This window comes from Prionailurus viverrinus, chromosome A3 (assembly GCF_022837055.1).
Source record: "Prionailurus viverrinus isolate Anna chromosome A3, UM_Priviv_1.0, whole genome shotgun sequence".
NCBI lineage: Eukaryota > Metazoa > Chordata > Mammalia > Carnivora > Felidae > Prionailurus > Prionailurus viverrinus.
Genome location: NC_062563.1, coordinates 118,660,249 through 118,673,641, shown reverse-complemented (window position 1 = coordinate 118,673,641; position 13,393 = coordinate 118,660,249). Strand labels below are relative to the sequence as shown.

Genomic DNA, 13,393 nt, shown 5'->3' with positions numbered 1-13,393 from the left:
TACTTGGAAGAGGCAAAGGCAGAGCTAACAGGACAAAATCAAAACATCGAACATACATGAATGTGGAGTCCCGGAAGGAGAGGAGAGGAGAAAAAGAGGGAGCAGGGAAATATTTGATGAAATAATGCCTACGTATATCCAAGTATGGCAAAAGACATACATTTACAGATTCAAGAATCTCAACAAACCCTAACTAACGAAGACAAATGCAAGTCAGAATATTGAAAACCACACATAAAGGGAAAATCTTAAGTGGTCACAGAAAACTGACACTTTATTTGTAGGTGAGTAGTTAACTTGAGTCAACGCTGACTTTTCATCAAAAACAGCGGAGGTGAGAACACAGTGCAGCGACATCTATGAAGTGCTGATGGATTTCTGCCAAGCTGTTTGGTAAAAAATGATAATTTGTATTCCTTTTGTTATGAATAAGGGTATGCATTTTTTCATGTTTCAGACTGTATTTCTTTTCTGTATATTCTTTGCTTGTTTTTCTTGGGGTTTTCATCTTTTTTCTTCATTAAGGTCATTAGCTTTTTGTGGTAGAGTCACAAAGACATTTTCCTCTGTCAGTTGTCTTTTGACTTCGCTGATGGTGGTTATTTGCCATCCACGAAATCTTTCTATTCAGGCTGTCAAGCTTATTTGTCTTTTCCCTTTTGGCTTCTGAATTTGGAGTCGGATTTGAAAGGCATTCCCTACTGCAAGGTTATAAAGATACTCATCAGTGTTTTCCTCCTTAAGGTTTCAGCTTTTACACTGAAATTCTTAATCTACTTGGGCTTTATCCTCATATATGATATGAGATGTGGATCTAACTTTATTCCTAGATGATGATGCAGTTGTCCCACATCACCACATAACACTAAATGTATTTGGCTTATTTCTGGACTTATTTTCTGTTTGATTTAGCTACAGTATTACCCTGCTGTAATTACTGTGTTCTCACTCTCCAGTGTAGTTAGCCCTTCTGCTTTGCTTCTTTGAAGTTTTCCTAGCTGGTATTAATTGCTTATTTTTCTGTGGGGTCTAAGGGCCTGGCTTTCTAAGAGTTCCCTCAGAGTAATGAGCCCCAAAGTGTAGACAGAGTTTTCACAGGTTGTAATTTATAAAAGCATTATTTTGATGAGTTTCTGAGTCGCTCCCTAGATGATAAGCTGTAAGAGGGCAGGGGCCATGTCTCTTTTCCTCATTATATTTGCAGTACCTAATATAGGGCCTGACACATTTTAGGCTCTTAACCCATAGTGATGAATGGGGAATGAATCTTGAGCTCTGACTCTTTATTGCTCTCTCAAAGGCTGTAGGCAAGTTTCTTGACTGTTTTAGGCCTAAATTTTCTCATTTCTAAAATAGGAACAAGTGAATTATATCTATAGAACAGGGTTTTGGGATAATTAAATAATATAGCTTAGAAAACATTTGGTAAAGAATGAGATGTTATGAAATCCTCGTTAGACTGGCTTTGGCTTTCCTTTTCACGTGCAATGAGTAATTACGCATTTGCCAAGGAATAGTCTCCAGACTTAGGCTCTTGGTTGTCAGAGTCCATTTGAAGAATCACCATCAGACTGTCATCCTGTTAAAGTTGTAGTCCTTCTCCTCCTCCTCCTCTTCCTCTTCTTCCTCCCTCTCCTCTTCCTCCTCCTCCTCCTTCTTTTTTGATGTTTATTTATTTTGAGAGACAGAGAACACAAGCAGAGGAGGAGCAGAGAGAGGGGGAGAGAGAATTTCAAGAAGGATCTGTCCATCAGCGCAGTGCCCGATTCAGGGCTCAATCTCATGACCCATGAGATCATGACCTGAGCTGAAATCAAGAGTTGGGCGCCCAACTGACTGAGCCATCCGGGTGCTCCAAAGTCATAGTCATTCTTGAGTGTTTCTTAGCTTTTAGCTGTCTAAGTGATAGAAGCAGTCAATTTCAGATGACAGCTTGTTCGTTGACAAAGGAACAACCTCTAAGAAAGGAAGTCAAATTTCCCTTTACATAGCAACTTGGGTTTGGAGCCCATTCTGCACAAGATGTCTGCCTGTCACTACCTGTCACATGACATAGCCGCTATTACCAGAAGAAAAGTTAGATTTAATAAATTGCCAAAACTCAGAGTCTTATTAGTTTAAATTACTTGCCAGTGTACTACAACTTGAAAAAAAAGGAAGGATGCACATATTTATTGCTAAGCTGGGGAAATTGCCATGAAGGCAGTTGGCAGAACGGCTGACATTTTCACAGTCGGAGGTCAGATAATTTTCTACATCTATCCAAGAGAAGGTTTGACCAAGGACTGACAAAAAAAATCAAATTATTCTGTTCACTTGGCTGCATCTAAATGTCTCATTTTCAGCTTACAGGAAAGATTGCTATGGAAGCAATCTTTGACGTGACAACAGCGTGACCATAAATTGCTTGAATAACTGTTGGAACTTCGAATATAAAAACACAGAAAAAGTCATCTGAGGTAGAACTCAGAAAGGATTTTTCACTTATGGTTTACTCCTTATATAATTTATGGTTCAAATTTCATATCAAGGTATGTTTTAAATCAGCATTTACTTAGTTACACAGAAAGAGATGACGTCCAGGTTACAAGGAAAATCAGTGGCAGAACTGAAAGCTGAATTCTTGAGTTGTAGTTTCCAGCACTTCCAACACTGTGAGAAACAAGTGGTAAGTTTTCTTTATTCTCTCAATGGCAAAATAAAGACTGTACGGTCAGCTTGAAAGTTGGAGATCAAAAAACACTTTCTGCGGTTTCCAGAGAACCAGATTTCCTTTCACAGTCTCAAGTTTCTCGTGTTACGAGTTTAGTTGTGCAAATCAGCCCATTGCTGATAAACACAAACTCCTCTTAGTCCTCGGATCCACATGCCTTTTATTATTAATTTAGTCGTGTAAATCAGTCTTTTGCCAATAAACATAAATTTATATTAGCTCTAGGATCAACATTTTGAGAGGGGATAAAGTAGGGATTGTCTGAGCGTTTTAAAAGGAATGTTGGTCTAAAATAGCTGGTAGAATAAAAATATATTGTACAAACTAAAATAGGGCAAAAGAGCTAAAATGCAGTGGATGGACTAAAATAACTAGCAGTTCACATGAGTCCAAGTGCTAAATACGTAATTATATTTCCCATTACCTTATATGTACAAGACTTGTTTTAATTTTTAAATCGTACATTTTATTCCTTTCATTGTTTTTTTCCCCCTAAATATAGATGAGCCATTGGGTGTAACAATGTGAACATTTTGAGATCGCCATTTTAACTTGGCTATTGCCATTTTAACAATGGCTATTTATTGATTGGTTTGCTTCTCTGAAACTGAAAATGAAGATGAATTGAGTTTGATTTATTATTGCCTATCCAGCCACCTCCCTTCACCAACCTCTTCTAATCCCTTAGTACTTCTAAAAAACCTCTCTCTCTCAACATCCCCAGAAATGACTTACCCGATGTTCCACATAGATGAAGTAGTCACTTTAGTGTTCACTAATTTTATGAGCGATTTTTGCACGTCCTACTGGGGTTAGGAAAAGAGAGTTTCTGCATGAGCTTTGATCAGTATTAGTACTTGTTTGCTCCAGTAACATTGTCCTTCTTGTTCTTTCTTGAACATCTAGGGCCGCATCACCCCTTTTTATACTTCCTGTTTCCCTTGCCTGGGATGTTTTTCCCCCACATCCCACATGATTTTCTTCCTCACCTCTTTCACGGCTCTGCTCAGTTGTTACCTTGTCAGATTATTCTATAAAGAAGCTCTACTTAACCGTCTGAGAGTTTTGAGCAAAGGGGAATCGTGATCTGACTAATGTGTTAAAAGCGTTGCTGTGTGTATGGCGATGGAAGCAGACTGCTGGCAAACAAGGGCTGAGGCAGTTGGGGGTGATTGCAACCGTCTAGGCTAGAGGTAGCTGTGGCTCAGATCACGTGGTTGTGTGGTGGCGAGAAGGGGTTGGGGCTGAGGATCTCTTTTGAAGGTAGAATCAGCAGGATTTGCTGCCACCTTGGATGTAGGACAAGCAAGAAAGAGAGGAGTCAAGATCTTGAGGTTTTTTGGCCTGAGGGATTGAAAGAATGGAATTGCCGTTTACTAAAATGAAGAATAAATATCAAAGGAAGGAAACCAAGGGTTTGGTTTTACTCACGATCGTTGGATACATGAAACAAGTTAGGAAAAGGTCTGGGCAGAGATAGAAAATTTGGGAATCATCAGCATATAAAAGGTATTGAAAATCTTGAGCCTGGATGAGATCACCAAGGAAGTGTCAAGGAAGGAGAGAGATCTTGATCTGAGCTGTGGTGGTGTGCACCAGAGTTCAGAGGCCAGGAGACCGTAGGGGAGGCCAGTGAAGTAAAGAAGAACCAAGAGAGTGAGATCCTGGAAACAAAGGGAAGAATGTAAGGAGTAATAACCAGCTATGTCAAAATGCCACAGAGAGAACAAGTAATAAAATGAGGACAGAGAGATGACCATTGGGTTTGGCAGTGGGGAGGTCATTGGTGACCTTGATGGGCTGTGGGGGTTGGCTGGTGGGGAGGAAGTGCTGGCAGGAGAGGGTTCCAGAGAGCATAGTAAAAGAAGAAATGTGTACGTTGAGTATAGACCAGTTCTTTACAGGAGATTGTTTTGTGAAGTTCAACAGAGAAATGAGATGGGACCTGAAGTGAGGTATGAAGTTAAGAAAGATTTTTTTTTTTTTTTCAGAGAGAGGGCGCAAGTGAGCAGGGGGCAGAGAGAGGGAGAGAGAATCCCATGAGGGGCAGAGAGAGAGAGAGAGGGAGAGAGAGAAGCGGGGCTCACCAGAAGCAGGGCTTGGGCTCATCCAGTGCGGGTCCCAAACTCACGAGCTGCGAGACCATGACCGCGAGATCATGATGTTAGCTGAAGTTGTATGCCGAACTGACTGAGCCACCCAGGCACCCCCGGAAAGACTTTTTAAATGACGTTTGCATGCTGGTGGGAGTGAGTGGATAAAGAGGGGAGAATTGCTTATATAGGAGAAAGAATGGGGATAGTGGTTGGGGATTTGTCTTCTTTGATGAATGTCCCTTACCCTGTGGCGCTCTACCAGCACCAAAGGAAGACTTTTCATTCTTCCCATACCCCCAAATTCCCACTGGGCCAGGTACCCCTCTAATAAGCTCTCGTAGAAATCTGTAGTGTTACACGTTATCCCTATACTCACCTCTTTCAATGTAGGAGCCCCTGTGCTTAGGTCCAAAGAATCCCACTGACCAGGTGGTATTAATTGTAGAGTCCTCCAGTTGCTTAACAAAACACCAAGACCATACCTTTCTGGTCATCTTGGACTCTGATAAAATGTAAGAGTTTTAATAGGCTCTTTCACAAACCTTTTCCTTCCACCTACTGTGATGCAAGCTGTTTGTAGATCCTTAGGTGACTCTTAACTATTCTTTCAAGTAGCCTGCGTGTATTGGCATTGGGTACTGAGGATAGCTGCTCAGCACCAATGATTTTCCTTGTTTCTCACCGCTGACATTTCTGGCGGCACAGTGGCTGCTGTGAGTCTATCTCGCTTGCCTCAGCTTTGAGTCTGTCCATTCAGTTCTCTCATTTCTGCTTTTTGTGTCATGGGGTTAGGCTTGTGGCAATGAGGAAGTGCTCTGTCCTTAGCTGGAGGTTGATGTAAATTTAAAGATGTTATAAGCGGCAAAACAACAACTCCCATGTAGATGGTCGTTATCACTTTTATCTTTTGAGCTCAAGGTTTATATTTCTGTTTGCATTTTCAAGGTTTTAGGTCAGAGTTTAAAAATTGCACCCAGTTGCTAGGGTCATTATAGAAAGGTGTGGTGACTGATGTGCAGTCTTCTGTAAGAGCTGTGCATGTGTGCTTGTGTGCCTTCATTCACTGATCCATAAAAAAATATTTGTAAATGCTTGCTATGTCTAAAGATGTGTTTTAGTAACCTGAGGTGCTTTCTTTTTTTTTTTTAAGGGGGAAGGCAGTGGAGACATTGGGAGCTGTTTAGTGTTCACAAAATATAAAAAGGATAGAGACCCACTCTTTAGAGTAGTTCTAGATCATCCCTGGAGTTCTTTGTTCAAACAAGTTGTTATAGTGAAACCCAGTATGTCAAAATCCCAAGCTGAACTGCAGACATGTAGTGAGAGAGGTTGAAAGACCCAGGATACCACCAGCTCAGCACCCTTCCTTGTGGCCTTTGCAGACAGGTTCCTTGGAACCCCGAGGTGTCTGTTAGCCCAACTGGAAAGACCCTTCTCCATACTGTGACAAAGTGTTTTTAAAAAAATGTGATGCCTTAGACTTTCCCATCGTAAACAAAACAAAACAAAACAAAACAAAACAAAACAAAACAAACAAAAAACCCCAAAAAGAAAAAAAAAACAACTTTGATTTCCCATCATCACAAAGTGAGAGGAAAACTTTTTTCTTTTACATGAATTTTTTTTCTTTAAAGAAAAGTAAAAGCTATTTTTAGGCTTGGCTAAATGTTTTAATTCTATAAACCTCTGTACATCTTTCCTATGGAAAGAGAATTGAGAGAATTACTGAAAAGTTATTAGTTGATGATGGATGCTAATAGACTGTCCAGGAGATTAGAATCTTATTTGGGGTACCTACTGATAGATTGCTTTATATTATAAGGGTAGAAGTTTGACCTATGTATGTATTTCCAGACATACTGTAAGGCATGGTGATACATGTCAGTCATCTGTGAGTTATAAATCTTAGCGAATTGGTCTGAATGCTTTAGTAAAAAGAAATGAATCAAAGGGACAGGTCTGTCTTTATTGCTTGGATTAAAAAAAATCATATATTCATGTATTTTTTTTTACACTTAAAAAAACCAAAAAGGTAATGCTACCTTATAATTGTATTGCACATTAAAAATGCAGATTTAAAAAATTCTGATTGTGCTTTTAGTAGCTAATAATTTAATAATTCTTTTTGATCTTTCCCTACTTTTCCAACCTTCTTTTCTTGCTTGATGTTAGGAAACCCAAACTGAAAATGCCTCCAGTTTGAACAGGTTGAACTTGTGGCCTTGGTGATAATTGTTACTTTACAATCAATTTTTTATTTTAATCTTATTATTATACCTTTTGTCCTACAGACTGGTGAATTTTCAGCTCGTTTCCTCTTGAAGTTGCCAGTGGATTTCAGCAATATTCCCACCTACCTTCTCAAGGTAAAAATATACGATATCAGTGTGAGAATATAAATGAGCTTTTAAAGTCATTATTTGACTCTGAATATTTGTATGATTGGCTTGCCCGCATTTTGTTCAGATGATGAATTTATTAAAAATATTTACTATACAAAGATTACTGAGTTTGTTATCAAAAAGCTAAAATAGTAGCCCTAAAAGTAATTTCAAAATGAATTTTCCTTACAAAATAAAATCCATAATAAGTAAACTAAATTTGGGGAAAACAATCACTGTTAGTAATCTTATTGGGAGGAGAGACTCTCATGGAAGTTGTCTAAAAGGTATTCTTTGGGTAGGATTGCATATTAATTATTGTGTGCTAAAGGGCATCTCATTTTTCTTATTTATGTCAGTAGTTCATCTTAGGCACCTTCATTGTTGGGCTGTCCAGAATTGATTTAGACCAGTGTATATGGCATTCTTTTTTTTTTTTTTTAATGTTTTTATTTATTTTTGAGAGACAGAGAGACAGCACAAGTCGGGGAGGGGCAGACAGAGGGAGACACAGAATCCGAAGCAGGCTCCAGGCTCTGAGCTGTCAGCACAGAGCCCAGTGTGGGGCTAGAATGCGTGAACTGTGAGAACATGACCCGAGCCTAAGTCAGATGCTTAACTGACTGAGCCACCCAGGTGCCCCTATATGGCGTTCTTTAAAATGTGTTGCAGGCAAGGTGTGGCTGGGGGAGAGTCACTTTGGGCTGGGGTCTGCAGATGCTTTGCACATAAGAGGCAGAATCCCAGTGACTAGGCTGTGGTTAGCATGAAAGAAACCAAATGGACCAGGGAGCAGGTTTGAACAGAAAGTGGTAACACAAGGCCTAGGTTCATCACAAATGAGGATCTGGGTTGGGATTTAAGATATAGCTAGCTGCCCTCAGCCCTGTATTTCAACGTGTAGTTGTATAGCTTTAGTCTAATGGAAGAGAAATGTCTGCCTTCCTAATTTGATGTTGTGCAGAGAGTTAATGGTATTTACAATCATTTAGAGAGAAAGAAACCTTGTACAAGTTTCCTGGTATATTGTAGCCATAAATAATACTAGATACTAATCTTGATTGGAAGTATGGTTTGGTGGAATATAAGCTATAGACCATAGAAAAGATTACAGAACACTTTTTATTTTTTATTTTTGAGAGAGAGAGTATGAGCAGGGGGTGGGGGCAGTGTGGGCAGGCAGGAGAGAGGGAGACACAGAATCCAAAGCAAGTTCCAGGCTCTGAGCTGTCAGCACATAGCCCTAGACGGGACACTAACTCATGAACTGTGAGATTGTGACCTGAGCTGAAGTCAGATGCTTAACCGACTGAGCCACCCAGGTGCCCCAAGGGAACGCTTTTTAAAATACATTCTACTTGGGGCGCCTGGATGGCTCAGTCAGTTGAGCGTCTGACTTGGGCTCAGGTCACGATTTCATGATTCACGAGTTTCAGCCCTGCATAGGGCTCTGTGCTGACAGCTCAGAGCCTGGAACCAGCTTTGGATTCTGTGTCTCCCTCTCTGTCTGCCTCCACCCCCCTGCTTGTACTCTGTCTCTCTCTCTTTCAAAAATAAATGAAACATTAAAAAAAATACCTTTCACTCAAGGTGGGGAAATTATTTTCTTTCACCCTAAGTAAAACATGGGAGTTTTGTGCTTCATTAAACTTTCATTTTTATTTAAAAAAAATTTTTTTTTCAACGTTTTTTATTTATTTTTGGGACAGAGAGAGACAGAGCATGAACGGGGGAGGGGCAGAGAGAGAGGGAGACACAGAATCGGAAACAGGCTCCAGGCTCCGAGCCATCAGCCCAGAGCCCGACGCGGGGCTCGAACTCACGGACCGCGAGATCGTGACCTGGCTGAAGTCGGACGCTTAACCGACTGCGCCACCCAGGCGCCCCTAAACTTTCATTTTTAATTTCTCATTGACTAGTTTTCCACTCTGTGTCTAAGGGTTATGAAGTCCAAGTAAGAATGGAAGTCAGCAATTTATATCAGTTTCTCCACACTCCTGTTGTGGAAAATATGCATATTATATCTGTGATTACCAAGCATAATTAATTTGGTTTTAGCAATTACTATGCTCTGTTCGAGTAGCAAGCAGTCTCCTTGGAAACTTAGATCACAGACTCATCGACCTGCGTGGATTCCAGTTAAAACTCTATTTCAGCTCATTTAAAGCCAAATTCAATAGTATATGAGAGAATGTTATTTCTATAATCACGTCAATCCATTATTTATAGTGACAGTATCTGTTTTGATTTGTTGGGCCTTATCAGTTGGATGGGTTGTCTTGTTTATTTGAATCTAATGTTGCCCCTGCTCATGTTCTTGAGGGTCAAGGCAAAAAATATATCTTGTATTATAATCTAATTTTTTTCTTTTCAAAATCAAATTTCCATATTTTCTACTCTAAGAGTCCTAACTTTGTATTATTATGTCCTTACTTTCCTTGCCAGTCAGATAGGAAAAAGGTGGAAACTGTTTGGCAAAACCGGAAAGCTTCCCCCCAACCCCCACACCCCCAAGGTACTATGAAATGATGTTTCTACCATCGATGAAATGCCTACATTGCAGCACTGATATCTTTCTGGATCTTAATCCATGCAAAAAGAATAAAGCCACAAGGACAGAAAAAGGAAGGAAAGAAGGAAGGAAGAAAGGAAGGAAGGAAGAAAGGAAGGAAGGAAGGAAAGAAGGAAGGAAGGAAAGCAGGGAAGGAAGGAAAGAAAGAAAAAACAAAAAGAAAAAACTTTCTTGTATAACACAAAACAACCAGGAAAAAAATACCTGCCTAGCAGAAGTAATCCAGAATGCCCATTGAAGGTTTTAAAATCTAAGTTCCTAAAGTTTTTGTATCATAACCTTGGGACATTTGGCTGTACTACTCTGAAAACTGAGTTTGCATTAGGAACTGATTTACATATTATTAGCATTTAGATGCTCCTAATCTGATTACCAGGCTGCTATCTGATAGTCTCAGTCCCAAAATAAAGTCTTCAGATTCTTGGGATGAGGATACTGTTCAGCATCAATGTAGTTTTGCCTCACCATCCCAAAGAAATGAAAAGTGAAGTAGAATTTTAAATATTGAAATAACATGGAGTTTGATGACATACTGATTTGCTACAGTGAAATTTCTTTGTACCATGATGAAGCCATCATCCACGTAATAAGTTTATATTTCCAAGCATACTTCTTTTATCCATGAAAATAATTTTTTCATGTGAGAATGAAAAATCCATTAAATATTCGATGATATGATTTTACTTAATGTTATGCTTTCGGCATATATGGTTCTTACGTGGACTAGAGTGAATTTATTCTGAGAATGAGTCCTGACTTCAGTGTCTAAATTTTATTCTTGGATGAGATAAGTTCAGTGGGTCAGATAAATCACTTACGTAAAAACTCAGGAAAAAAAATACTTCTGTATTAATTAGGATTCTTTATTTGTGGGTGGTGGAAATCCAGCACAAACTACCAGAAATGAAATGGGAGATGTAGTACAAATCCCCTGTTTCTGTAGTCCACATAGCAGGATAATCTACAGATAGACATAGATCAACTTTCCCGTGTCTGTCCCACTTGGGCCAGGTATGCACCCTTGAACTTCTCAACTGGTGTGTTTATGTTGAGAAATTGTGGTCCCAGAATAAAGGGCAGATTACTGAAATGACAAAAGTGTAAGAGTCACTCTAGTTACTAAACCAGAGAAGGTTGTATGTTATCTCACAATGGAGTATGGCTTCCCTGAAAAAGAAAAACTGCTTTCCAGCCTCATATACTTAGGTTTAATAATTCTCAGACCCAAGAATAAAGACAAGAACATACACAAGTCAGTTTTCACCACATCCTAAAGGAAATCAAGAGCAGCAACTTCTAATGACTAGGATTCAGCCTTGTGACCTGTTCTTTGAGAAAAAACATACACTAAAAGTTCATTTTATGGCATTTGTGTAAGCGGTTACTGGAGTGTCCCTACACTAGGTTCCATTGAGCCCTAGCCCAGCCCAGAGGTAGTACCATAACCAACTTACTGCGACTGAAGTACTTGGACTTCTGGTTTCTACAGTAATCTTCTCAGCATCATTTAACTTGACACAGTCTGAAGTATTGCTTGCTACAGTTTAGTCCCACTGTGGTGTCTGAATCACAACGCTGTATGGAAATGAATTGAAGGTTAAAAAGCTGCATTGGGCTGTGTGTGTTGGGAGATGAGGTGCTCAACCTTCTTACCCTTCAGAAGCCACCATGGCTGATCAGTCAGGGCACAGTCAGCGCAGGGTAGTGGAACACAGGTCACTCTGCCAAACAGAGGCAGACAGCAGGAATTAAGGTCAGGTTATCCAGACAGCTTCCAGGGCCCAGGACAGGTAGAGAGTCTCAGGCAGATATCCAGACTGAAATCCTACATGGTGTAAGAAGGTCATTAACATGGGGGAGAGTCCAAGACTACTTGTGTGGGAAGGAGCTGCCTCCTCAGCCTGACATTGACTGGCGGGTTCACCTGCTTAGTCATCCTTTTCTCTTATCACATGTAGGTTAGCAACTGCAGGTGCTCTCAGGGCCAGGCAGGTACTGAGGAGGCATGAATCTGGCTGGATGTATATAACACAGTAAGAAATGGTGAGAGCCGTAGAGAGCCGGCACGTGTGTGCTTCATGTAGAGCAGCAGCTGCTACTCAGCTACAGAGTTGTTGCCTGTGAAAGTGTGGGCCTCCTGCTGCCAGATATACAGATGTTATGAAAAGGAGCCTAGATTCTCAGGGGTTTTTATCTGGAAAAAATGGCTGCTTTTTAAGTGACGGCAACGGATAAATATTTTTTTTAAACACTGCTGGCCAAACAGAATACTTTTGTGTGTTGGCCGTGGCAGTCTGATAGCCAGGTAGGCTGTGGAAGGGTGTTCTGGAGAAAATCTCAGGCAGATAAGGCACCACTCCCCAGGGCATAGGGTGGTCATCCGTTGCCGGACTATGAGAGCAGTAGATGGATTGGCACCATGTTTTGCCTTCAGATGTACAGACACTGATTCTGAACTAGGGAACCATTTTGTATTTGTCAGTGTTCTCCAGAGAAACAGAAAAAACAGAACACTTATGAGAGGATATTTATTACAAGAATTGGTTTACAAGGTCACAGAGGCCAAGAAGTCCACAGTGTGCCGTCTGCAAGCTAGAGAACCAGGGGAGGAGAGGAGGCCCTGGTGTAAATCATGGAGTGTGAAGGTGAGCGAGCCAGGAGTTCTCATGTCAAGGGCAGGAGAAAATGGACTTTCTGGCTCAAGGGAGGAGAGAAAGAAGGGGAAAGGAGGAGAGCAGGAGGAGAGGGGAGGAGACAGAGACAGAGATGGAGACAAAGAGGGAGAGAGAGAATTCATCCTCAACCTTTGTGTTCTGTTGGGGCCCTCAAGGAGTGGATGACGCCCTCCCCCGTTGGTGAGCGTGGATCTTCTTGACGAAGTCTCCTGGTTCAAATGCTAATCTCTTCCCGAAATGCCCTCAAAGAAACACCCAGAGATCGTGTTTCAGGAGCTATCTGGGCACTACTTAGCCCTGTCAAGTTGAAACATAGATTTAACCATCACACACGCATCCTGTTCGTAAGGCTGGTGAATTTGTGACTGGAGCCACTAACTAAAATATAACTAATGTATAATTTCATAGAGGAAGCAGTTTAGACCTAGATTTTTGGGTATTCTAGGGCATAGAAAGTACATTTTAAAATTATCTCATGAGGTGTGTATTGTGTTTTCCTTTGGGATATGTGGTACACCAAAATTCTATTGCGTATTTATTGGATACTTTTCCACTTTGATTGATATCATATTACATGACAGAGATCCATATGAAGTGGCTTGGTACCCTGAGATTATTTTAGGAGCCTATGGAACCAAAGTAAATTTGGGGAGATTGCATCTGTTCAGCATGGTCTTGTCTGGGAGAACTTATAGAACTGGGCGTGAAGTTCCAAGGGTCCTTGGATTCCATTTAACTCCAGATGATGCCAGTTAGTTTTAGTCAGTGGTTCTCATGCTGGGCTGCACTGATTGCTGGCCCTCCTCAGGCCAATGAAACTGGAATTTTTGGAGGTGAAGCCCAAATATTATATTTTAAAAGTTCCCCAGGTAATCCTGATGTGCACCCAGGGTTAAGAGCTACTGGTCTAAGTAAGAGCTATGGATTTCTATTTTGGCTTAATAGACTCAGACGTA

At 40.6% G+C, this 13,393-nt stretch overlaps 1 protein-coding gene across 4 annotated transcripts in view; it reads left to right on the top strand.

Moving 5' to 3' along the window:
• Positions 1 to 13,393, top strand: part of BABAM2 (BRISC and BRCA1 A complex member 2) — a 400,445-nt gene that overhangs the window by 134,833 nt on the left and 252,219 nt on the right. For all 4 annotated transcript variants that reach the window (XM_047853047.1, XM_047853045.1, XM_047853046.1 and 1 more), the window contains one exon: positions 7,101 to 7,175. In XM_047853047.1, the coding sequence (XP_047709003.1) occupies positions 7,101 to 7,175 (75 nt within the window). The remainder of the gene's footprint in view (positions 1 to 7,100; positions 7,176 to 13,393) is intronic.